The sequence below is a fragment of the Pseudochaenichthys georgianus genome, chromosome 6 (genome assembly GCF_902827115.2).
Source record: "Pseudochaenichthys georgianus chromosome 6, fPseGeo1.2, whole genome shotgun sequence".
Lineage (NCBI taxonomy): Eukaryota > Metazoa > Chordata > Actinopteri > Perciformes > Channichthyidae > Pseudochaenichthys > Pseudochaenichthys georgianus.
The window spans coordinates 34,978,485-35,003,278 of NC_047508.1; the positions used below are offsets into that span (position 1 = coordinate 34,978,485).

At 41.0% G+C, this 24,794-nt stretch overlaps 1 protein-coding gene across 5 annotated transcripts; it reads right to left on the minus strand.

The window, feature by feature from the left end:
- Window positions 1-1,045: 1,045 nt before the first annotated feature.
- mov10l1 (Mov10 like RNA helicase 1) lies at window positions 1,046-24,794 on the minus strand. Of its 5 annotated transcripts, none has more exons than XM_034085559.1 (27): window positions 24,701-24,794; window positions 24,142-24,290; window positions 23,858-24,045; window positions 18,987-19,146; window positions 18,574-18,686; window positions 18,190-18,374; window positions 17,716-17,856; window positions 17,201-17,518; window positions 16,239-16,439; window positions 15,976-16,090; window positions 13,141-13,318; window positions 12,976-13,046; window positions 12,790-12,881; window positions 12,622-12,677; window positions 11,718-11,809; window positions 11,576-11,639; window positions 10,738-10,919; window positions 5,586-5,732; window positions 5,203-5,324; window positions 4,984-5,083; window positions 3,996-4,142; window positions 3,609-3,782; window positions 3,357-3,506; window positions 3,081-3,188; window positions 2,296-2,436; window positions 2,080-2,171; window positions 1,046-1,313 (listed from the first exon to the last, which is right to left on the minus strand). In XM_034085559.1, the coding sequence occupies exons 2-27, from the start codon at window positions 24,236-24,238 to the stop codon at window positions 1,286-1,288; spliced, it is 3,462 nt and encodes a 1,153-aa protein (XP_033941450.1). In that variant the 5' UTR covers window positions 24,239-24,290; window positions 24,701-24,794; the 3' UTR covers window positions 1,046-1,285. The 5 variants fall into 5 exon arrangements, with proteins under 5 accessions (XP_033941450.1, XP_033941449.1, XP_033941447.1 ...); XM_034085558.1 differs by having other exon boundaries at window positions 24,689-24,794; XM_034085556.1 differs by having other exon boundaries at window positions 24,658-24,794.

The following is a 24,794-nucleotide window of genomic DNA, read 5'->3' on the forward strand; positions in this document are numbered from 1 at the left end:
ACAGGATGTCTGGGCAGGCCTGCCGTGCAAATGAGTGAACTCAGATAAAAGCTGTCTCCTGCTTGCACATTAGAGACTCATTAACTTAAGAGATTGAACCCCCTTTGCCTCTCTTCTCTCCCCTCTTTAACCCCCTCCCTTCTCCATACTGCTGGGCTCCAGTAGGACTGACAGTCACTGTGCAGACTGTCAGTAGCACTCAATTGTCACATCCAGTCTCCGGGGCTTGTGGGCAGACGCTGCCACGCCGAGACAAGGAGACAACTCACCCCCAGAAAGTACAGACTGCATCTGTGGATCCACTCAGTCAGCCAACTCACCAACATTAAGGTTACAACTTTAACCTATAACTTATTTTGCATTCTTAACAGAGTTGTTACTTTAGACATTAGAAAATGCTCTCTATGGCTTAAAGATCTAATGTTATACCTGAACTTGGAGAAGATTAAATATAACCTGAGGGGCTCTTCAGAAATGTTTGAATCTGTCTGGGGCTCTGATAGCCTCCAGCTGAACTTAAGACACTAAGTTAGGAAGAAAGGGGGGACTATGAATGTAGGTTTTTATATATAAAGTACATGTATGTCTGTGTGTGTATGTATAAATGTGTGGGTATGGGTGTAGGTATGTACATATACATATGTGAGTATATGGGGACATGTATTATTGTTATTATTCTTTATTTCCTTATCTTTTTTTCAATTATCTTTTACATTACTTTATTTTTACATATATGTATATATGTATTTATTTACTTTACTAGCTAGGACGGGGGGGGAAAAATACAGACCGTATAAATGTAACTCATTGTGCCAGACTCAATAACAAAAAAAAATTGAAAAAAGAAATGAGAAAATGCTGCTGTTAAAATATGGAAAGTGAATTTAAAATCCTTTTTGTAGCCTTATTGTGCTGCCTTGGCAGACGAACAGCGCAGGACTGCCATGACGCGGTTCACAGTAATTTACCCATGTTCGTGGCAGTAAAACAGAAAAATCTTATGCACAGTGAAGCACATCAACTTAATAATCACAGGACACAGAAATAATTGTGCCGTGTAGACAAGCATCATCTTTATTTCTACCCCCCTGATTAGAACCGCATTTGGCTTTCACAGAAACAAGAAATTCCTCTTTCCAAACCAAATCAGTTTACACTGATCACAAACAGTCAAAAGAGAGACAAGCCAAGGTAAATTGAAGGGGAAAACAAAAATAAAGTCTTAGAACACGATAAGACAGTCAAGTTGTAGCTGAGGTACACCGTCCATGATTACGTTGTCCTCTTATGCAATCCTTTGCTCTTCTGCAACTCTGTTGGAGAAAAGGAGAAGCCACCAATAGATTAAACCAGCACTGGCAATTGTCTTGGTAGTAATTATTGTAGCTGCTTGTGTATACTCAGCCATGTACAAAATGGGATAAATAAATACTTGTCTCAGCAATTTCTTTCACTTTTACTAAAAATCCAACTAACCTAAAAGCAGTGGGTTGTTCTGGACTATATCATATTGATGGGGGTTTTCCCTTATAAACATCCATGAATTACGGCTCAGAATATTACGAATCACCTGTATACAAAGTCATCACTAAATATGATGTTAAAGGTAGGGTAGGTAAGAATGGAGAAACCAGCTTGAGTGCGCTAGAATTTGAAAGTATGCAGCCGAAAAAATCTGCCCCTTCCTTCAGACTTCTTTACAGAGCCCCTCCTCCAACACACACGAACGCGCACATGACCAATGAGGGCACGAGATAGGTTTGTGCACAGATGGAAGGCTGACAGGCAGGTAGGCCATCCAGTTACTTTAGCCGGGCCGGCTCAGATGATTGGTCGTGCTTTTTACAGCGCCACGGCTTCCACAGATGACATTTTTTTATGTATTTACTGTCAAAGCATTTAATGTATTCATTCCTATCGGGATGTTAAGAGCATTCCATGGAATATAACAAAAAGTGTTTCTGAAGTTAATTGCCTACCTATTAGATTGCATTAGCTTGTACACGTTGCACAATAAAGCAGCCACTGTATACATTTCCATTAAAAATAAAGACTATGACGTCTGATCAGTTGACATACATCTGAGACTCTCTGAGGGAGGGAGGGGGGTCACAACCCAGATATGCCCCATTGATGAAACTGTACTGCAGTAGAGCTCTGAAGCAATGGTCCTGGAAAGAAATTCAAACATTTAAAATACATAAAAGACTCAAAATAACACAATTGAATAAAATTGTATTAGCTTCTATAAAAATCTAGAATCTAATATTAGTGCTAATAAAGTGTTTTACTCACCATGATGAGGATGTGGGGGTTTCCAACAATTACGAGCAGGGCTTTGGGGCGAGTGATGGCCACGTTGAAGCGTTTGGGGTTGGTCAGAAAGCCGAGAGCACTCTGCAAATCATCACTCAGTACGGATTCATTAGAGCGCACCTATATTTCAAAAGAATGAAGTTTATTGAGTAATTGCTAAAATAGGGAATGAACTATGGCAAGGTAGTGAGTGTAGAAGTTGTGATCTTGAGTATTTGTATTACTATTAAATGGACAATGTCTGAGTTTCAGTTGCCAACCTGATAGAATATTATTGATCCGGTAACTAAGGAACGCTTTGCTTTTAACTACCTGTGGTTGTAATATTAGTTAATTATTATAAGTGGGGATTTTTATATAAGGGGAAAGGGCACCGTTCTCAACATACTTAAACAAAACAGAGGTCTTTTGGAATGAACTGCAAATAAAATGTGATCAACTTCTCCCCCCAACACAAACTACATCAACTGACCACAAGGCGGTGCTAAATTCCTTTTCGTTTGGTAGGTGCTAAAATGTTCACAAAAATAAAAACCCATCTTTCTGAGTGGATCAAAACTCGATGTCCGATACCCATGCTTTCGGATATATCTACTTAACATTTGACACATCTGGATTGAGCCAGAAAACCTATATTGATGGAATTTTGAAACCCATAACTGTATTTTATTCAAAGGACATTTACTGTAGAATCAATAGTCCACTCCAAGAAAGCTGACTATGATGTTTTTAACTTCTATCACACAGATTTCGTTTTTTCCTACCGTAGACATGATGATGACAAGGAACTCTTGTCCTTGGAACTCCTCCACAGAGCCCACTTTGATATCAGACAGGCCGACCTTACCCAGCAGCACTCTGATCTTCTCACACTGGAGAGTGATACGAAAACAAGGACAGTGTTCAGAGTTCCCCAACGCCACCTTTGATCTGATGGTCAGCGCACAGCCCACTGCGCCACTCCCTCCACTTTTAAGCTTTACTTATATTAGGAGAAACCCTAATAATACATATTTCCCAAATGAATCTTGTAGTCTTACTTGTTTCCTGTAGGGGGCGATGATGCCGATGTTCGAGACGTCCACAGGGTTGTAGAGCTTCTTGGTCAGCTGGCAGCAGTAGAGCATGACCTGCACCACCTCCATTGGGTTGAACCATGACGGGTTGTTGCCTTCCCTCATCTCTGTACCCTATGGAAGAGCAAAATCCCAGGATTAGATTTGACGCACATGCCCAATAAACTGGTAATTCTTTGTAGATGCATTATCTTGTCATTTTAAAATACCACTCACTCTAACTCCATGAAAGAGGAGAGGGAATTCTTTTTTGGGCAGGATTTTCCACTGGCAGAGAGAGTCTACTACGTCCCTCTGTGCTTTAAAACACAGCTCGCCCTTGTAGAAGAGCTTGGAGGGCAGCGTGAGCAAGGCCTCATGGGAACGGTAGTTGAAGATCAGCTTAGTCACCTGATGCATTCAAAGACCAGATTATAATTATTATAACAGAGCATGCACACTCAAATATTCTTCTAAGATGAATTATTTGGATAGGAAGATATCCTACATACTATCAGATGCCATTTTTATTATCTTTCTTAGTGTCAATGTGCTACTTGCTTTAAAAAATAAAAAAACATTTAATTTGCTAAAAATTATGGATTTAGTACGCAGTGCACCAACCAGTTTAGGGTTGTAGCCCCAGTCATGTCTGGCGTACAGCGGGTTAGCCATCAGCCTCTCCATCAAAGACACCCCCAGGCCAAATGCAGTGGCCAGCTTTGACTTCACTACTGGACCCAGCTGGCAGGGGTCTCCAGCCAACACTACCTGAGCAAGGGAGGGGGAAACTTCATCATTAGCCGCGTTCACACCAAGTACTTTGCCATACTTAGTTCCCAGCACTTAGTTCCCCCATGGAACTAAGAGCCGATCACGTTCACACCGGAATAAGTCCCTGAGGGAAGATTACGCAAATGAGCCGCTGACGTCACTTCGTCTTCTGCTTTGGGTTTACTGGCAGGCCGCAAACAACTTCACGGCGTATACTGCCACCTGAAATCCCCGGCCGGAAGTCCCCGGAGTTGGGGACTGGCTTCAGTAGAAGCTGCTGGGACTCCCAGCAGCTTCTACTGAAGCCTTCCGAGTAAATCGCCAGAACGCCGACACCTCCTCATCTCCACCATAAGTTAGTCTCTCTGTGTTTGTGCGCTGGGCGAATGCTAATGCTAATAATGCAAGGATAATAAAATGGCGGCTCTACAAAAACATTTCAGAGTTTTACGGGCCGTGGTTTGCAATTCGCCCAGCCAATCAGAACTTTTTTTCCCCCAGGAGAGTACCACCTCTCAGCAGGCACTAAAAATGGGGGTAAAAGTTCACGGCACTAAGTACTCTTTTTGGTGTGAATGCGACATAAGGGGTACTAACGGAACTAAACGGGAAAAGTACGGGGAAAAGTACTCCGGTGTGAACGCGCCTATTAGTAACAACATAAACATACAATTGGACTATTGTAAATGATTAGAAAAAAGTCCAGCTGTCGTTCTTTTCGATCCACAATACAAACAACTGGTGCTGGTGATCTCACACAATTATGTCATGATTGCCCACAAGACTGATGCACTGGACAAAGCCTTTAGATGTGAATGTAGTCAGTGTGTGTGCTGACCTGTCCATCTCTCTCTGACAGATAACTCATGGGGATCAGGGACTCAGGTTCTGTGGCCTGGCCGGCTTCATCCAGGAAGACGTGGGTAAAATGTCCCACTCTGAGAAAATATGAAATAGAATCAACAGTAGGTGAACTAAGATAGTAGTATATAGAAGTGTGGACACATCTGCTTATTCAAACTGTGTACAACTATCCCCGCTACCGCCCAGGACTTACTGTATTCCTATATTATGGAACATGCCAGAGCTAGAGCAAGTGCTGACCACAATCCTGTGGAAAGAGGCGTGGCGGATGTCCTCTCCTGCCTTTGAGTACGCTCTCAGAGCTTCTGGGATGGACTAAGAAAAAAACATACATTTTGGATGATGAGAAATGTACTAAAGTAGATTCAGACACAGCATGTCATCACGACCTCATCTATTATTTAAAAAGATAACTGTACAGCCCCCTCTGGTGGCAGATGTCAATGGCATCTGTACAGACCAGACTGCACAAAGGAGCATGCATATTTCCCTTTGATCATACACACTGTAAATCAGATGTCTGTTGACAAAGGAAAACTGCACTGTGAATCTCTTTTCCCAGCCGCTGTTAAATACCTCCTCCTGCCTTGAGGATGCGTTGACACGGGCCAAACTCGCAGCATGCAGGAAGCCACTGTGATGAAGGCGGGTGCAGATGAGGTCAGCAGCGCTGTTGGAGGGAGTGCACACGAGAACACGACTGCTGGGCAGAAAGTGGTAAACCTGGAGGAAGAAAGAAGTCACACAAGCAGAGGAGCAGAATGGAAGTAAGCTTAAGACTGGGCATAAGACCTAATGCCGGCCTACTCACTATTGCAGCTAAAAGTTGCCGAGGCGTTTTCCCATTAATACCAGTTTTATCATCAGGTTTACAGTGTAGCTGTCCACACAACAACGTAAGACCTACCCGTTTGGATTTATACATCTGGACAGTATTTGTGAATCACTTTTTTCAGAGATAGAAAATATAGACATAGTTATAATTGAACAATTAAAATGACCATGGGCAAGGTCTGAACAATTTTATGAATTCAAACCTATAAAGTGTTAAATATATTTGTTTAGGACTACTAAATTAGGTTTTTGCAAAAGAGTCTTAAAGCACTGGACTGATATATCAGTTTATATTTATTGAAAGGGTTTCTTTAAGTTGGCTAGTTGGAAGATATGAATTAACATAGCTTCTGATTAGGAAGATGATATGTACCTGTAGTAGGGCTGTGCGATTATGGCACTAATCATAATCACGATTATTTGGGTCAATAATTGATATCACGATTATTTTGACGATTATTCATTGATCATTTATTGAACTTTAAAACAAATAATATTTTACCAATAAACAAGATCAACAAATATGTTGGAGTGCACTTCCAAAACCATACAAAACATATATTAATATGATAAATAAAAATAAATTAGACCAAAATAAATTAAATCAAATATGTTGCAGTGCACTGTCACAATCTACTGAAAACTCCTTAACATATAGCCAACATTTTCGTAAAACATATTCAACATATTCCACTCAGTTAAACGTTGAAGGCTAGCCAACCGTCATGGTCCAGAAGTAACAGGAAATAAATGTTGAACTACAATTTAAGACCAAATAAAAATGTTTTGGCCACCATGGCAAATGCTGGTAGGGCTGCTCATGTCATCTCTTAAAGATTTTTTGCAAGAAACTGGTTTCAGAGATGAGCGCAGGCAGGTGACAATATTGCCACCTGTACTGAAGACCCTCTCTGAAGAGGAACTTGTGGCAGTGCTGCCACATATGACACAGGAAAAAAAGAAAAGACTCTGAAACCTTTCTTTGCCATTATATAAAAATAGTGTTGCTACAAAAGTATAAATTAGGCTTACTAATAAGACAACTCAGATCTGAAGCTACTCAGGAATCTGCTGCCAAAGTGCAATAAAAAAGACAAAATTAATAGAATCAAACCCTTTTTTGTTGCATTTTATTAGAGTATAAAAAGAAATGCCTTTAAAATAGGATGCAAGCAACACTAGTGTCTTAACCTGAATTGATAATAGACTATAATCAATTTAAACAGAACAGATCTTAATGTTTGCATTCTTATACCATTTTGTACAATAATTATAATGAATAAGTTCAAACAAACTAAAACTTACAGCTGATTAATAACGGTATCTAACTTGAGTTTTTATTATATTAAAAACCTGTTGAAATGCTACTGTTATTTTTACTGTCCCCAAAAAGCGCGTCGGCAGCCTCCAGGAAAGCTTCTTTCACAACTTCGCCGTCTTTGAAAGACTTCATGTGTTTCGAAAGAACGTGACTGACACGTTAAGATGCTCTGGTAGCAGCCTTGCTCTTGTTGTTGAGCCTGGTGAAAATGGACTGCTGTGCATTTAGCTGTCCTTTCAGGCCCCTCCCCTTTTGGGAGCGTAGGGCAGAATTAGGAGGGAATTCCGTCTCGTAGCGTTTGTGCACCGTTTGGAAATGCCGCTCATAAATTACCCTTCTTCGATAAAGCAGCGCTCGCATTGCAGATGAGACAGATGGACTTTGAATTGGAATAGATACAAAAATAATCATCCTCCCACTCAGAGTGAAAATTATATATTTTGGGCTTTTTTGCTTCTGCCATAATTGCGGTCTTGTGTGTGTGAGGACTGTCACTCCTGTGTGTTGACACGAAATAGTGCACTGCCCACCAGCCACGCCCCGACACATGGGGTCACGCCGGCCAATCACAAAGCTTTGATGCGTTCAAGTGCATTATTCTGGCACAAGAAGATTATGTTACAGGACATTAACGATTAAACAGAATATTGTTGTTCTATTTTTAGACACATCTCGCGATCGACTGGGAATCTCCCCGCGATCGACTGGTTGGGCACCCCTGGGCTAGACCATAGGTCCGTTGTGGTGGCAAAGTAGTCAGCTGAAGCCACATCTCTCTCAACTTCCCCACGGCATTTGTCATATAGCGCAGGCAGCGCAGACCTGGGTTGCGTTCCAATAGTCCATTTAGCTTAGGAACCGTCCTAACCAAGTGAAATGACCCGGAAGTCCCTCAGTGGCAGCCATGATAAGTGCCGTTCCAATTCTCCAAATGAAAGGAAAGGAGGTTTCAAACTTCCTTTATAACCTACTTTAGCTTAGGAACCACTGGACCTCCCTAACCGAAAGGAGAGGAGAAAATGCTGCCCCACAATGCCTTGCAGCCGCAGCATTTGCCGTCACTCAACAGTCGGCCATTCACGGAAACAACCGATTATGACCGAGAAATTATATCATGAAAGTTACGGTGCTTATTAAGCATTTTAAAACATAGGTGGTAAATTGCCAAAGTGCTTTTTTCTGAACGTTCATCAGTATTATAATCAAAAAGAGAAATATGAACGTTAGTTTTTACTGAAATTATCAAATAAAGTCAACATTTGAGCTGTGTGGGGTTTGTTCAACTTTTAAAAGATGTTTGAATGGTGATATACACAGTGATAGGTGTTAAAGACTAACGTTTATAATAAATACATTTGTATTGATTTTAAAATATTTTCATACAATCATACGTATTGGGATCATTTGTATTAATGTGGACCGGAGGGAGAGGGTAACGAGCATAAGTTTCACTTTCTTTTTTTATTTCAATTCCAACTTTGGTCATGAAGAATATGTTTCTCTGTTGTCCACGTTCATAAAGCAAAGCAACAGCATCAGAGCACGGTGCAGAGTCTCTAGATGAGTTTACAGTAGTCCGTGGTACTTATTGAACATCCATGTTGTACATGTTGTTGTACATGTTGTACATGTTGCACATTCATGACGTCCGCTGGCGCATCATAAACACGTCGGATAGTGAAAGTGCATTCGGATTCTCTAAAGTACCGCAGTCTCTTCTCCCAAGTCCTTTTCAATTCTCCTATCCAGTGGCGTTTTTATATGTACAAAAGTGGTGGGGCACAAACAACTTAGATGTCTATATATAAGCTTCTGCAGTGAGGTTCATGGCTGGTGAGGCACTGGCACTGACTCTTCAGGTTTACAAATATTATATTTTGACCTAAATCAAAATATAATATTATTTTCAAAAGCTTTTTTTGTCTGATGCTTAAATTAATTTTAAACAGACAGTTCAACAAAAGGATACCCAAAAAAAATTATTTTATCATTTAAATATTGAATTGTTCTCTTTTAGTAAGATCCCATTTTCAATAAAATTGCAGTCTTACCTTGACTTGAAGATGAAGTCCATTTGCCTATCCTTCTGGACAAAAATCTCTATTACTTTTTTGTAAAAGTCCTCCTTATCTTCTTGTAGTTTCAAAAGTCTATCATAAATCTAATCTAATCAATAGATTTATGATTCGAAAATTATAAAAGTAGGGTAGACATGTGGATATTATCCGGCTGAACAAAACGTGCATTTATCTAACAGGTTTGTTTCCCACAGATCTTATTTTGAGCTATTTTCTAAAATACTATGGAGAAATCTCATTGCTTTTTTGTCGAGGGAAGCCATGCTCAGTTTACTTCCGGGTTTTAGGACGCGTCACTGCAGCTCTCTCGTCTCCTCTTCACACACCACACTTTTCTCGGCACACGTACTTGCAGCCAGTCAGCTCTGAATGATGTGAGATGAGGTATGGTGGGGATGGCAGCTCTATGCCCCTATGGTCATTATTTTTTTGCCACACACATTAAATAGGACAATACTCTGAGCATGCGCAGTGTAGTTTTTACAGTCACCATTGACTTAAACAGGGAGAGGGTGGGGCAGGATCGGGTTTTGTCCCACATGGCTCTAAACAGCTCAATAGGCACACACTGTAGACACTAATTAGAAGAGCACAGACTAAAACAGCAATGTACAGACGAATCAGATGATTAAACATGATCTTAAAATATATTTTATAATTTATTTTTTGCATTTTTTTGTAATCATTATTTGTAATACTTTCTGTTGACACTAGGTGGGGCTGCCCCTAATGACCAGTCGCCACTGCTCCTATCCACTATCCCTTAACCCTGTGACGTTTCACTCAGAGGTCAAGGAATAGGAGATAGGGTTAGAATTTAGGAGCTGATTTTTGGATTATCGGAATGCAACCCTGCTGAAATAATACCGAGACGGCATCACGTAACGCTTGTCCAACGTGTTGACAAGTTGCTTAAAGCCCTGGTTGCTAACAGTGCTAACTGGGCACATCTTTAGCGATGTGAAATGTAATGGCACCTGTAATATCTCTGTGAGCTCGTTGCGTATGCCGTTGCTCTGTACAATGCGTCCTGAATCAATGACTGTGATGATGTGGTGGATGAAGTCGAGCGGGCATCTGCTTTTTGGTCTGCTTTTTGTTGTATTACTGCCCGGTCGTATTGCACTTTGTGGTTGTATTTCAGATGATTAAAGAGATTGGTTGTGTTAGCGTGTGGTAGCAACACAACCTGGTAACAAATCCTGCACTGTACTTTGTTTTGCTCCACGTCGGACTCCTGAAAGCCAAAGTACTTCCAAATAGTGGAAATAGTTTTACTCTTCTTTTTAACGAGTTGCTGCTCTTGATCTGACATCTTCGCTCGCGCTGAACACTCACAACACATGTCACTCCCACGTGGCCGAGTGGGCTTTTAGGGAGGGGCGAAAGTGCACCCAGCAAAATAATCGTATTTTGTCAATTATGCTGTTTTCATAATCGTCGCAAGCCATAATCTTAATCGCGATTAAAATACGATTAATTGCACAGCCCTAACCTGTAGTATGGCTTCTATGACGGTGATGGTCTTTCCCGTGCCCGGAGGTCCAAACAGCACATAAGGAATGGGCCGACACTCCCCTTCCAGGATCCTCTTCACCGCCTCTCTCTGAGGGGGGTTCAGGTCCGGGTTAAAGAAGTGCCCTACACTGGGGATGGGCTTGGATGGCAGTGTTTCTCCTAAAAGCAATGAAACACTTGTCAATGATATACTTAATCTGATATACTCAGGCAAATCTTGGACCAACTAAACACTAGGGCTGTCCCAAATACCATTTTTAGGGCTCCGGATATGCGGTAGTAATCAGCAAGCGAACCGCTTCAACACATGTATTTCGGTTTATTCACGGCATTCATTGTTATTCTACACTATTGTTGTTTTATAGTTATTTGATAATGTATACAAACCAATGTGTTCTTTGAAATTGAAAAGGATATTGCATTGTGTTTCTTACTTTCGTTGCAGTTGTATATGTCTTAAGTGTAATTTGGCTTGGCTTCCTATTTTGTATGGACATGCTTTTATTTTGAAGGAGAGTTAGCGCTATTGACAGGATGTTGTTGTTGCTATGGAAACAACGTGATGGAGATTAACAGAGAAAAAGTCATATCTACATATAAAGACGGAGAAAGTAAACGATAACGATTATGGTTAAGTGTTGGCACCATAGACTGTATATATAAAGGTTAGCACCCCCCGAAGAGGCACAAGCTCTTACGTTGATATTGGAGTTTTCAATCAATATTTTTTTTTAAAACGAATAACGAAATTGAAACCCGAATAGCACTCCAACGAACGAATATTCGGGTACAGCCCAACTAAACACTAAATGTACCTTTAGTCTGCGTGGCCTTTGACTGCATGTCCATGGAAACCTTTCCATTTTCCTTGGTTGGAATCTGGTGTTGAAATACAATTACACTTAAATCAAAACCAAGAAAATAGATGACAATGTGTTTAAATCTTTATTTTTTCACCTCATTGCCCGTTGCTTTGTATTGCTCCGTCTCATCGCTCCACTTCCCTGTCCACTGGTGGGTCTGAACAGTCACTTTAGAGGGGAAGAGAACTGCACAACAGGGTGAAAATGACAGAAATCTTACTGTGATACAAAACAACAGAAGGGTAAACCAAGATGAACTAGCAAAAATGCGAGGTACGAACAGCGCCCTCTGGAGGCGAGCTGGTGGTAATGTCAATGCGTGTCGTGGAAGAATGATTTTTCAATATAGTGTATCGCTTTGCTGGTGAAATAATGACCACAAAAGTTCACTTCTTTCTTAGAATCTTCTTAAATTGACTGATAAAGAATGCATTAGATTTGTTATCATTTGTATAGTGAAGAGGAAAACAACATTGTTAAAATCATTATCTGCTTTTTTTATAGGGAAAGTGATTTCACTATTCATAAGTATAGTTTATCAATTTCAGGGGGATACCTTCTTCAAAATGCCTTATAATGTACCTTTCAAAGAGTACTGCATATTGCACATAACTGAATGTACACTTGATTTATGGTGTCTAAAATGCCAGGAAACTACCAGAATTAAAGTACCGTACTTTTCGGACTATAAGCCGCGACTTTTCCCCCCATTTTTTTTGTACAGCTAACGGCCACTAGGGTACCTCCTAAATCTATGGATTTTACAGGTAAAATTAACCACCTTTAACACTATGGGCTCTATGACCGGTCCGCGCCCGCCACTTTTAAGCGGCGGGCTCCAGCAGGAAAAGCTGGAGGCCAGAAAAGAGTGAGACGGGTAGCGCGCCAAAGTAAAAGTGGAACCGAGAGACAGAACGAGAGCAAGACAGACGGACAATTTAGCTGCTGCGGCTTTATAGTCCGAAAAGTACGGTAATTTGAAAAGAACCTTAACTTACTATTCCAAAACTGCTTTGTGTGTTCAAGTGCGTAGTGACACCGTCTCGTAGGCAATCTGATGATGTAAGCAGTCAACATACCTGTATTATAATCATTAAGCATTATTGTTGGGTTAAATATTTGTACATTTATTTGATGTAATAAAAAATCACATCCTCTTTACTAACCTGTTGTAAGAGAACTCAACATCGAGTGGCTCCCCGAGGTAGCTACGCTGAAACTCCGAGTTCACTCTCAAACTCACAGTCTCTTCATTGATCTGAGTGTTAAAACAGAACATTCGATTAAATCTAAAGAGCATTTCTGTTTGATAACGCATGAAAGATGTCTCAGATTATAAAACATTTCCATACCTCTGTTACATAACCAACATACTCCATCACCACTCCGTCACTCTGTGGTTTCTTCAGTAATATTCTGTCCCCTGCAGAGCAAACTTTTCAAAACCCTTCTTGTGTTCCACAGAGGAAATCATAACATTAGCAATAGTTCAACAATGATAAAGAAAGGCCCCTCACCTATATTGAGATTGGGTCTGCCTTCGGACAACCCAAGGACCTCTAGGTGCAGGTAGACCGCTCCTTTCTTGAGGAGGGCCCCGTGGATTGTTTGTTCTTTCATTTCCCTCTCTGCATGCAGCTCGTCCAGCCAGAGAAGGACGGAGAAACGCAGACGCATGTTGGATGGTGAGAGAACCTGAGCAAGCAGGCACAGCAGGAGAAGGAAAATGGGATTTTTTTCAAATTCTATTTTCTTCTGTGTCCCACCACAAGGGAAATTGCATAAATCTGCGATTGGCCGTGTGGATTTCGAAAGGATACTCCTCCTATTCCGCTATCTATTTAGCAAAGGATATGCCGCTGCCTCTTGTTTAGTGTGGCCCACAACATTTGGATTAGGTTAAAAAATATAAAGACAAACTAAAGCGTTTTTCCCTCATTTTCCATTATAATGTGACTGTGGAAAAAACATCCCTGTTATATTACGGGCCCACGGCTTTGTTACGATGCAAATTCAGAGATGATATATTGATTGGGCGGTGGTGGCGAAGTCCATAGGGACTTGGCAACTGGAAGGTCAAGACCAAGTGCTACCGAGGTGTCCCTGAGCAAGGCACCGTTCCCTACACTGCTCCCCGGGCGCCGTTCATAATGGCAGCCCACTGCTCCTAACACAAGGATGGGTCAAATGCAGAGAAACCATGTTGTTACATAGTACCTGTACTGTGTAATGACAATAAAAGTGCAAAAAAAAGAAAAAAGAAGATTGGTCGCGCCATTATCAACAGCTGAATCAACAAATGTATGCTGCAGGTAGGCTTAATCCAGTGGTTCTCAAAGTGGGGGGCGCAGAGGCATGCCAGGGGGGGCGCAAGAGACCAGGAGGGAAAATGGTTATTAAAAAAAAGAAAATCATAATTAAAAAAATTATTGATTCGAAAATACTATGACGCAGTACAGTATTACGTCTGGGTCTCTGTGTTTCATTAAAGCTCGGCTCCGTGTGTGTGTGTGTGTGTGTGTGTGTGTGTGTGTGTGTGTGTGTGTGTGTGTGTGTGTGTGTGTGTGTGTGTGTGTGTGTGTGTGTGTGTGTGTGTGTGTGTGTGTGTGTGTGTGTGTGTGTGTGTGTGTGTGTGTGTGTGTGTGTGTGTGTGTGTCAGGGTTTCCGCTAGGATTTTTTCTCGCCGGTCAAATGTCCGGGCAGAATTTATTTTACCAGACAAATTTGAAACTTACCGGTCATATTTCAATAATAATAATAATAAGAGTTGTGTAGCAGAGTTTCCGTTAGCAGGTAATTTACCGGACTATGAGCGGATATGCTGATGTTTAAAACTCAGTTCACGTGGCTCATTTTTATATTGCTTCAATTTATAATCGTAACAGATCGAAAAAATTCAGATTCATTTTTCAATAAATTATTCCACAAACAACAAACAACATAATTATTACATTCAAACAAACTACTTGTAGTAGATAACGTACATTATTCAAAAGTTTACATTACATTTGAATAATAACACGGGAGAAACGGATCCTCTCTTTTCCCTCTCTCTCTCTCTCTCTCTCTCTCTCCCTCCCTCTCTCTCCTGACAGCACGTCAGTTTCTCATGCAGCTCGCTAAACAGAGGGCGGGGCTTCAGGTGATTATACAGAGCTGCGTGTCTCGGTCAGACTCAGCAGCTGATCTGATCTCTCTCTCGCGTCCGGTTACACTTCACTCGCGTTTCTGTCCATATCGATCAGATCCAGCTCTCCTGATCGGCCTTTATAGAGAGCACCGATCAAACTATTAAGAGTGAATATCGACGATAATGACCGGCGGCCGATCGATCAGAGCCTCCCTAATTATTACCAGACATTTTGACCGTCAGGTTTTGAATTTACCGTTTTTTTATAAAAAAAACCCGGTAATTACCGGCTAACGGAAACCCTGGTGTGTGTGTGTGTGTGTGAGTGACAAGCCATTTTGTGTGCGCGAGCAAGAGAGAGAGCGCACCGGTACCGGAGATCGTTGTTATAAAAGTAGGGTAGACATGTGGATATTATCCGGCTGAACAAAACGTGCATTTATCTAACAGGTTTGTTTCCCACAGATCTTATTTTGAGCTATTTTCTAAAATCCTATGGAGAAATCTCATTGCTTTTTTGTGGAGGGAAGCCATGTGCAGCTTACTTCCTGGTTTTAGGACGCCTCACTGCAGCTCTCTTGTCTGCTCTTCACACACCACACTTTTCGCGGCACACGTACTTACAGCCAATCAGCTCTGAATGATGTGAGATGAGGTATGGTGGGGATGGCAGCACTATGCCACTATGGTCATTATTTTTTTGCCACACACATTAAATAGGAAAATACTCTGAGCATGCGCAGTGTGGTTTTTACAGTCACCATTGACTTAAACAGGGAGAGGGAGGGGCAGGATCGGGTTTTGTCCCACATGGCTCTAAACAGCTCAATAGGCACACACTGTAGACACTAATTAGAAGAACACAGACTAAAACAGCAATGTACAGACGAATCAGATGATTAAACATGATCTTAAAATATATTTTATAATTAATTTTTTGCATTTTTTTGTAATCATTATTTTTAATACTTTCTGCTGACACTAGGTGGGGCTGAGCACCCTCTATGAACCGTCAAGCTACCCCACAGCACCCCCAAAAGAAATCTCTGGCACCGCCACTGAGCCTGACTATTTGTGTTGGGGGGGCCCGACTTTTTTTTTTCTCCAAAGGGGGGGCTGACAGAAAAAGTTTGAGAACCACTGGCTTAATCCAACCCTCTCCATCTTTAACTTGTATTACCTTGTTCTACATAACCAGCTTAACTTCATCATGTCTCCTCACCTCTCCTAAGCAGGGCTGAACCACCAGCACGTCGCTCTGAGCATCCACACAGTCTCTGAGAGCCTGGGGCAGCGGGTAGTTGGGTAGGAAGTTTGGCAGGCGTCGCTTCGTAGTCCTGCAGTTGGATGATTCAAATACAAATAAAAAAGAAGATAATGCAAAACTATTTTCCAGGAGCACCTTGCATACAATATTTACGAATAGTTTCATTTGAGCCTTGATGCTTTTTGTCAGCAATAGAAACAAAATCCGTTGTGTGATACCTTGGTGCGTCTTTTGGAGCAGAGATAGTTATCACTTGAGCAGGCACTGTGGAGGAGGCCCGAGTTGCTTCTCTAGGAGTGTAGGGCACTGAGGGCTGCAGCAGGGTCTCCTCTTTACTCCTCACTGTGACCTTCAGGCGCCTCCCGATGGTGAAAGAGGAGAAGTGCAGCAACAGCAGCTCAGCGCAGCATCCCATGCTCCTGAGCAATTTCCCACATGGAATTTAGTTTTACAGACAACATTCAAACAAAATCTCCACAGAGACGGTCCAATTAACAGAGCTTATTTTATATGGCAAGACAGATTCCAAAGACTTTCCATTCTACTTTTGTCTTTTTGATCCATTACTCCAACGGTTTCTTTCATTTATCTATGCAGGAATCCTGAAGTCAAATGTAATACCTTTTAAGACCTTTTTTAAGACCCTTTCCACACATTTTAAGACCTCATCGCCACTTTGAGTTCTAACCGGTTACATTGGCGACACACTTTACCTCACATTGACTATATACAGTATTGATTGTCCTTCCTCCTTATCTTCCAAAAGACGTGAACAGTATGTTTTTAACAGTTGATTACCCTGAACTTTAAGTATAACTCAACTGAAAAAACAATTAAAAAAAAACGTAATAATAAAAAAATAATCGTTTTATTTCGATTACGTTGTTTTCGTAATCGTTGCAAGCCATAATCGTAATTGCGATTAATTGAGCAGATGGCGTCAAATCCAACGAGATGCCATAAATAAACTCCACAGAATCACACTACACACCTAAGCAATGATTACATTCAGGCAGACTGTAGAATACAACCTCTTTGGACAATTTATATACTTATTGAAAACAAGCTACAAAATGTAATACCTTGGAAAATGACGTTTAATACTTTTTAATAGCCTTAATTTTCGCTAAATTGATTTATCAACTTTTAATACTTTTTAAGTTGCAAAAAAATAACTTACTTTGCTTGGCATGCTAAGACAATAGGCAGCCTCTCTCCTGGTGAAATATCCACATTTCTGTCCTCTCTCTTTACACCAGGGGAATGGATAGTCTCCTTCAGCACCTCGTCATTTTCTTTCTTTACCTCCTTTGCATAACCACCTTGTTTTTCTGAAGACTGTGAGCAGTTTTGTGACTCTTCGCCGTTTTCTCGCAAAGGCTGTTGTTTCTGTCTCAGTGGTTTGAAGTCTTTGACAGAAACCAGGAGGAACTGTCCCTCTGAGTCCCAGCCAACGATGTCACAGAACTTCAGTGTGTGGGTCTCTGAACCTTTATTTCTGATGTGAGGGATACAATGTAATAAATACAGCGTATTGTGCCAAGGGTGGATTTGAGAGATTTGTTTACCAGAAGACCAATGATGAGGATTTAAACTACAGTATTGGACAATAAAAAATGACAATCATAAGCATTTGTAACTAGTGCTTTGATATTTCTTAACTTTGAATATTTCCTTTCTACTTCGATCACTTACTGTATCCAAAACACCATCTCTCGCTTCTCGCCAATCATCAGATCCCCAAACTGGCCATAGTCCGATACATGCAGCCCCCCTTTGTTTTCCAAAAGACTCTGGAGTTCAGTCTCTGGGAGACGTGTAATGGAAATATTCTCACTGAAACAAAAAGAAAAGAAGAAAAACATCAAAATATTCATCTGTATCACCCTTATCAAAAGTTTAATTAATCTGGAAAATACCATTATACTTCTGAAGAACTTTAAATAATTAGACAATTCAGCCATTTATTTAGCTAAAATAGTGGGGGAAAGTAGACCAAATCTCAAGTTCCAGCTTGCTGCTTTCTTGTTGTGTTAAACTGAATATCTCAGACTTTTGGTCAGAATAAACAAGACATTTGAACACCATGAGATCCTTTTCCCCCCCCATTTTAGGATAATCTTTAATTGTTGTTGCAGCCCTAAAAAGATAGTAATCTAAATCCAATACCTCTGGCAGGGTGCCATGCACAGGGCCCTCCAACTGTATAAGGACTGACTGCTCTCCACCATCACTAGGTTGACCAGATGTCCTGGCATTGGCTGGTAGTGGGCAGGCAGCAGCAGAGAGTCCAGGTTATAGAACACACTGTCCTCCACCACTCCATTTTTACCATAAGCGCTGGTCACACGCACCTGGAGATAAACGTGTATTCAAAGGAAGTAAGAGTAGTGAAACAGAATTGGATAGTACAGACATGAATGAGCATTTAATCATTACCACTTCATCAGAGTTAGGAACAATGCCAACTTTCAACAATGCAACTGAAGTACTAAAAAAATGAATAAATTGTATTGAGTGGGTATAGTTAAAAACATTTAATGATGCCATTACCTGGTCTAGGCGGCTGTAGCGTAAAGGGGCCACAGAATTAGCCTGGGTGGTCCATTGGGTAGGATTGACAAAATATTTAGCTTGGACCCAGTCTCCTTTCATTGGCTCATAACCTGACACAAATAAGAGAGAAAATACAAAAGTGTGCCAACAGGCAGGAAAGTTAACATCAGCCTTCAGCCAAGTGCTAATAAATATTGGTGTGGCTGCAGGTTTGTCAAATCTACTCTCGGTTTGAGAGCTTACCAAACATCAACTGTAAAATTATGGCAGTAAAATCTGTTAGACAGGCTGGACGGTTATGGGACTAAGAGACCCACAGTGGGTGTGGACAACAAAGTTAATGTAAGAAAATGATTGTGGGGTCAAGAGGCTCACAATTGTAGCGTGTGAAGTACAGTAAGCATGGGTACCTTCCCATAAGCTGCTGCGTGGGAAGTATGTGGTCTGGTTTATGCAGCCACCATCTCCATCAAATGATGTGACTGTGCCAATGAGAGGCCGCAGCTGCATACTGTCAGCTTCTAAGGAGGTACTGCCTCCTTCCTCCCAAGCATCTGCACTCTTCTCTACCTAAATGACAAGATGAAACGGTGCAAGTGGGACAATTTCTGTCATGACGGTCCTATTTTTCTAATTGAATCACTGCCATTAGAATTAACAAGACACAATGTAAGGCTAAATTCACACATTAGGCCTCAGACACATCTCTACAGTATCAACACAAACTCTTGATGGAAGACAGTAAAATGTTTAATTTGGATTCTGACTTTTGATTAAGATGGAGCATATATATATATATATATATATATATATATATATATATTAGTGCTGTCAAAATTATCGCGTTAACGGCGGTAATTAATTTTTTGAATTAATTGCGTTAACATATTTAACGCATGTGCAGAATGGCCCGCCCCATACATGCCACCAGTGGCAGCGCCAGGGTATGGCTGAAAAATGATGTTAAAGTTAGCAAAATAAAGTCTGCCAACTCGCGGAGTAAATTGCACAGACAGCAGTTAGTCAGATTGATTTCAGTAGCCACGGTTATGAAAACTTTTGTCACGAAGTGATCGTCTTCTCAATAGAACATCTTTGATAACGGCGTGGTGTTGTTGCAGGAAGTCCCGACGGAGAATACTTTTGCTGTAGTTCAGGGCAGAGCCATATAATAGTAATAATATGGCTCTGGTACAGTGGTGCACATAACTGGTACGCAGGTTATGGCGTAATCTGAAATGCGTACCGTCACTTGTGTCACAAAGCGCATTTGCGTACCGACGTACTTGTGAAGCTTTTCCAGAAGGCGGTTAGATCACCGGACGACAGAGTCGGTCTCCGTGTGCACAGACAGGGCTGTTGTTAACGTCTGTACAACGGAATTGTGCCAAAACTACGCCAACCGGCTGCGCGGGGAGACCCCCCCCCTTCACTGGAGAACTGCGCTAAAACAGCTGATCACAACGTTCACACTCTGTGGTCAAGAAGTACTCCACTAGCCGCCGCCGCCCCCCTCTGTCGACTTTCCTGAAGTACTCCCCCGTTGATAGAAATCAACACGTAATGAATTAAGACCCCACGGTTTGATGATTGATAGGTGTGTGGGTTGTCTTTCATTTTGACACGCAGAAAAATGTTATAATAAACATAGATACTGTATGTTAAATGGATATATCCGCCATCTTTCATTTATCTTTCCATTCCCACAACAATATACATAAATAAATGGCATATTTTGGACATAGTTCGAATGGTGATTAATCATGATTAATTAATTTTTAAGCTGTGATTAATCTGATTAAAAATTGTAATCGTTGTCAATTTAACGCGTTAATAACGTGTTAACGCATAATTAACGCCACTAATTATTTTAACGCGATTAACGCATGTGTATTTTTTTTCCTCGGCCGACCCGTAGTTTCAGAGAGCATCGAGTTTAAAATACCATCTACAAGCTGATGCCGACTGCTCCACTCCTGCTGCCCGCTTGAGGCAGACCACACTTCCACGCTCACCGGCAGGCACCGACTGGCCATCGGGAGCATAGATATATATAAACACTAGATGGCTCATGGGAGATTTTCCAGCGTAGCTGACTGGCCGCCATCTTGCTACAGTCAACAGTTACTCTGATTCGCGTTATGGTAGCTGTTGTCAGGTGAGTGATCTGCACAAAAATACTCTTAACTCGCTGAAATCTTGACTGATTTACAAACGGTTTGGTTTATTATAAACATTATTAGCATGGCTATGATACAGGATGCTTGGACATGTTGAAATTGAAGCTTTTCTTTGTGTATGTAGTTGTATTTATTAGCTGGCTAATAACAAGAGGCTGTCAGTGAGAGGCTGTCAGTGTAACTTAAGTTACACATGATTTCTTCCAAGTGGTTTGGCTTGTTAAAAACATCTTGCATTATGATACAGGAATTTGCTGGCTTTGTGTTTACAGAAGTACCTGACTATGCCGGACTTTTGTGCAGCCTACGGATGCTCCAATCGCCGCTGTCTGCAAACAAGAACCCGTGGGATCACCACATATGTGTATGTTTGCTCAGTCTAATAAACCCATAACATGGTTGTGAAAGAATACCAAAGCTGAGGCTGGACGATGATTGATTGTTAGTGTGCCATGTGTCACTGTGTGTCTTATTGGTTTTGTGGTATATTGTATTTTATTTTATTGTGTGCAAGACACATTTAAAACAAATAACCTTGAACCTTGAAGCCCCATCTCTCCCCACCTGCTCCTGCTTCCTACATCCCCTCCACACCACACCAAGTTGTTCTTCTTAATAATAATAATACATTTATGTTGGGGGGCCGCCTTTCATAACACCCAAGGACACCTTACAGGGGCATAGGGGCAATATAGGGAACAATTTAAACAGTGGATTTTGTGATATATCAGCCGGGGTGAGTCAAGACAAACCACAAATGGACTACAGAAGGACACATGGTACAGTTTATATTATTCTTGGTCTTTTTTCAATAACATATTTCAAAGGTTCTGGATTTGTTTACAAATCTAGAAACTAAATACAAAACTAGGATGATAAGATCTCATGTCAAAAATAATTGTGATAAATTAGACAGAACTGGCCTGTATGTGAGCACATTTTATGTTGGTTTGGTTCTTCTGATAAAGGTGTGAATATCTAAATAATATACCAACATATGCTATTGTCATTAGTTGTGTCCCTGTTCTTCAAGCTAAGGCATTGCTCAATTAACAACTCTTGGTTTACAGAGTGGTAACATGAGACCGATTTTTATATATAAAATATAAATGTATTTTAATTTTATTTATAATTTATTTTAAATATTGACAATATAATAAAATAAATGGAAATATATACACCGGCAAATATTTAATATAAATACCTTGTGTGTGTGTATAGCTATTGCTTTATCTGATTAATGTTATTTTCATATGAAAGTCCATGATTATAAGTATGCAGTATCATAACTACATCTTTGATGTTTATAAAAAACCAAACCGTTTGAAAATCGGTTGAAAATTGAGCAAGCTATGGTTATTTAAATAGTAAACCATAATGTTATGAATGAGAGCACTGCCTGTAGCAAGATGGCGGCCAAGTGGCAACGTCGGTCTCCATTGGCCAGCAGCGCGTGTGAGCCATCTAGTGTTTATATATATATCTATGATCGGGAGGACCGGGAGGGTGTGTGTATGTGTGGCCCGAGCGAGCGAGAGAGACCTTACGTGCATTGTTGTTGTTAGCATCTGGTGCTAGCTAGCTGCGCTAACGGATATAAGGAGCTGTTTCAATGAAAACAGAGGAGCGACATTTCGCCATAACTGCGCCGAGCACTTGACTTTATGCAGGAAGCCAGACAGTGGGACATTGTACGAAAAGTCAGCACACTCAGCATGGATAGTGCGCAACATGATTGCAGCGTCCAGGCAGCTCCCGTTCGAGCATATGCCTTGAGCTGCACATAGCTCCAACGATCCATCACACACACAAAATGTGTATTGTATTATTGTATGAGAGGTTCCAGGTTGAATTGAGGCGAATATTTGTAATGTTCAGAGGTTGTTGTGTTTAATATTCATTAGAATATTTGTCATTGTTCAAATGATAATAAACATTAGCATAAAGCATATTTATCCGCTCATATGTTGATAAGAGTATTAAAAACTTGAAAAATATTCCTCTAAGGTACATTTAGAAAAGATCAAAAATGTGCGATTAATTTGCGATTAACTATGGACAATCATGCGATTAATCGCGATTAAATATTTTAATCGACTGACTGATCAAGTTTAAAATACATTCTACAAGCTGATGCTGACAGCCCCGCTCCTGCTGCCTGCTTGTGGCAGACCCGGCAGACCACACTTCCACGCTCACCGGCAGGCACCGACTGGCCATCGGGAGGACCTGGAGGGTGTGTGTATGTCTGGCACGAGCGAGCGAGGCATACCTTACGTGTATTGCTGTTGTTAGCATCTGGTGCTAGCTAGCTGCGATAACGGATATAAGGAGCTGTTTCAATGAAAACAGAGGAGCGTCATTTCGCCGAGCGCTTGACTTTATGCAGGTAGCCAGACAGTGGGACATTGTACGAACAGTCAGCACACTAAGCACGGATAGTGCGCGCAACATGATTGCAGCGTCAAGCAGCTCCCGTTCGAGCATATGCCTTGAGTTGCACATAGCTCCAACGATCCATCACAGGGTGTGTCTCTCTCTCCACACACACACACACACACACACACACACACACACACACACACACACACACACACACACACACACACACACACACACACACACACACACACACACACACACACACACACACACACACACACACACACACACACACACACACACACACACACACACACACACGGTTCCAGGTTAAATTGAGGCGAATATTTGTAATGTTCAGAGGTTGTTGTGTTTAATATTCATGAGAATATTTGTCATTGTTCAAATGATAATAAACACACATATAAAGCTTATGTGTCCACTCATATGTTGATAAGAGTATTAAAAACTTGAAAAATATCCCTCTAAGGTACATTTAGAACAGATAAAAAAATGTGCAATTAATTTGCGATTAACTATGGACAATCATGCGATTAGTCGCGATTAAATATTTGTAATCGACTAACAGCCCTAATATATATATTAGTAATATAATATATATATGCAGACCCGACCGATCACAACTTAATTCACATCAGGTAAACATAAATTGTATGATGTTAGCAAATTCATGCTGGAGCAAAGAACGGGATTCTCACCCTTAAAGCTTTCCATCCCCCTTGGGCACCATCACGTACTGCTATGCAGTTCACCACGTCCCCTTCTTTCAGAGGTATCCCGCCCAACACTTCTCGGGTGGTGAAGTAGATAGCATCGTCAATCATGCCATAGTCGAGGCACAGCTGGGTCACCACACTGCCCCGCAGGTTGCGAATGTTTTCCTGGCCTGACAGCCAAAAGAAATGCATGGCATGACATATGCTGCCGTGCGTTGCTATTGTAATGCTTTAACTTATTATATTTAGAAGAATGTTGCATTTACCTGTTGCATCAGAGCAAAGGCCCTCTCCATCAGCCTCTCCAGTCCTCCACAATGGAGAGACCAGCTTAGACAGCATGCACCGCACAGCTGTTAGCATATTATCTGCAAAATGGTAACTTAGCTGATGTAGCTAGCGTAAGATTTCCACACTAGGAAAACAAAAAAGCAGTTTTTATTAACCTTGCAAACATTTGTTACCTGACGTTATTAACAAGCTTTTAAGTTTTGGATATTATTTTTTACATGGCATTTACTCAGTTAGCTTACACGTCCAGGCCAGGGACAAACAAAAAGCTAATACAAAATAGTCATTTCTAAATAACCAAGAAGCAAGATAGTTAGCTCATTTCAAAGTTAGCTAGAAGAAAATGCTAATTACAACATTATATTACTTCCGAGCTAATGTTAGTTAGCTAAAAGTTACCTTAGCTATAGTACAAAAGGCGTAGTATGAAGGAACGAAATTGAGAACATTATTCAACGAACAAAGTATAGGTGAGGTTAATTACAAATTACCGTTCTCAATACAAATATTAGCTTAACTAACGAAAAACTTCACGTGTTGGGGCGGAGACCTCTTCATTCGTTGGTACGCATTGCACATGGACGCTTACGTGCGCGCCGCCGCTTGATCACCGCGAGGGGAGGTGAGA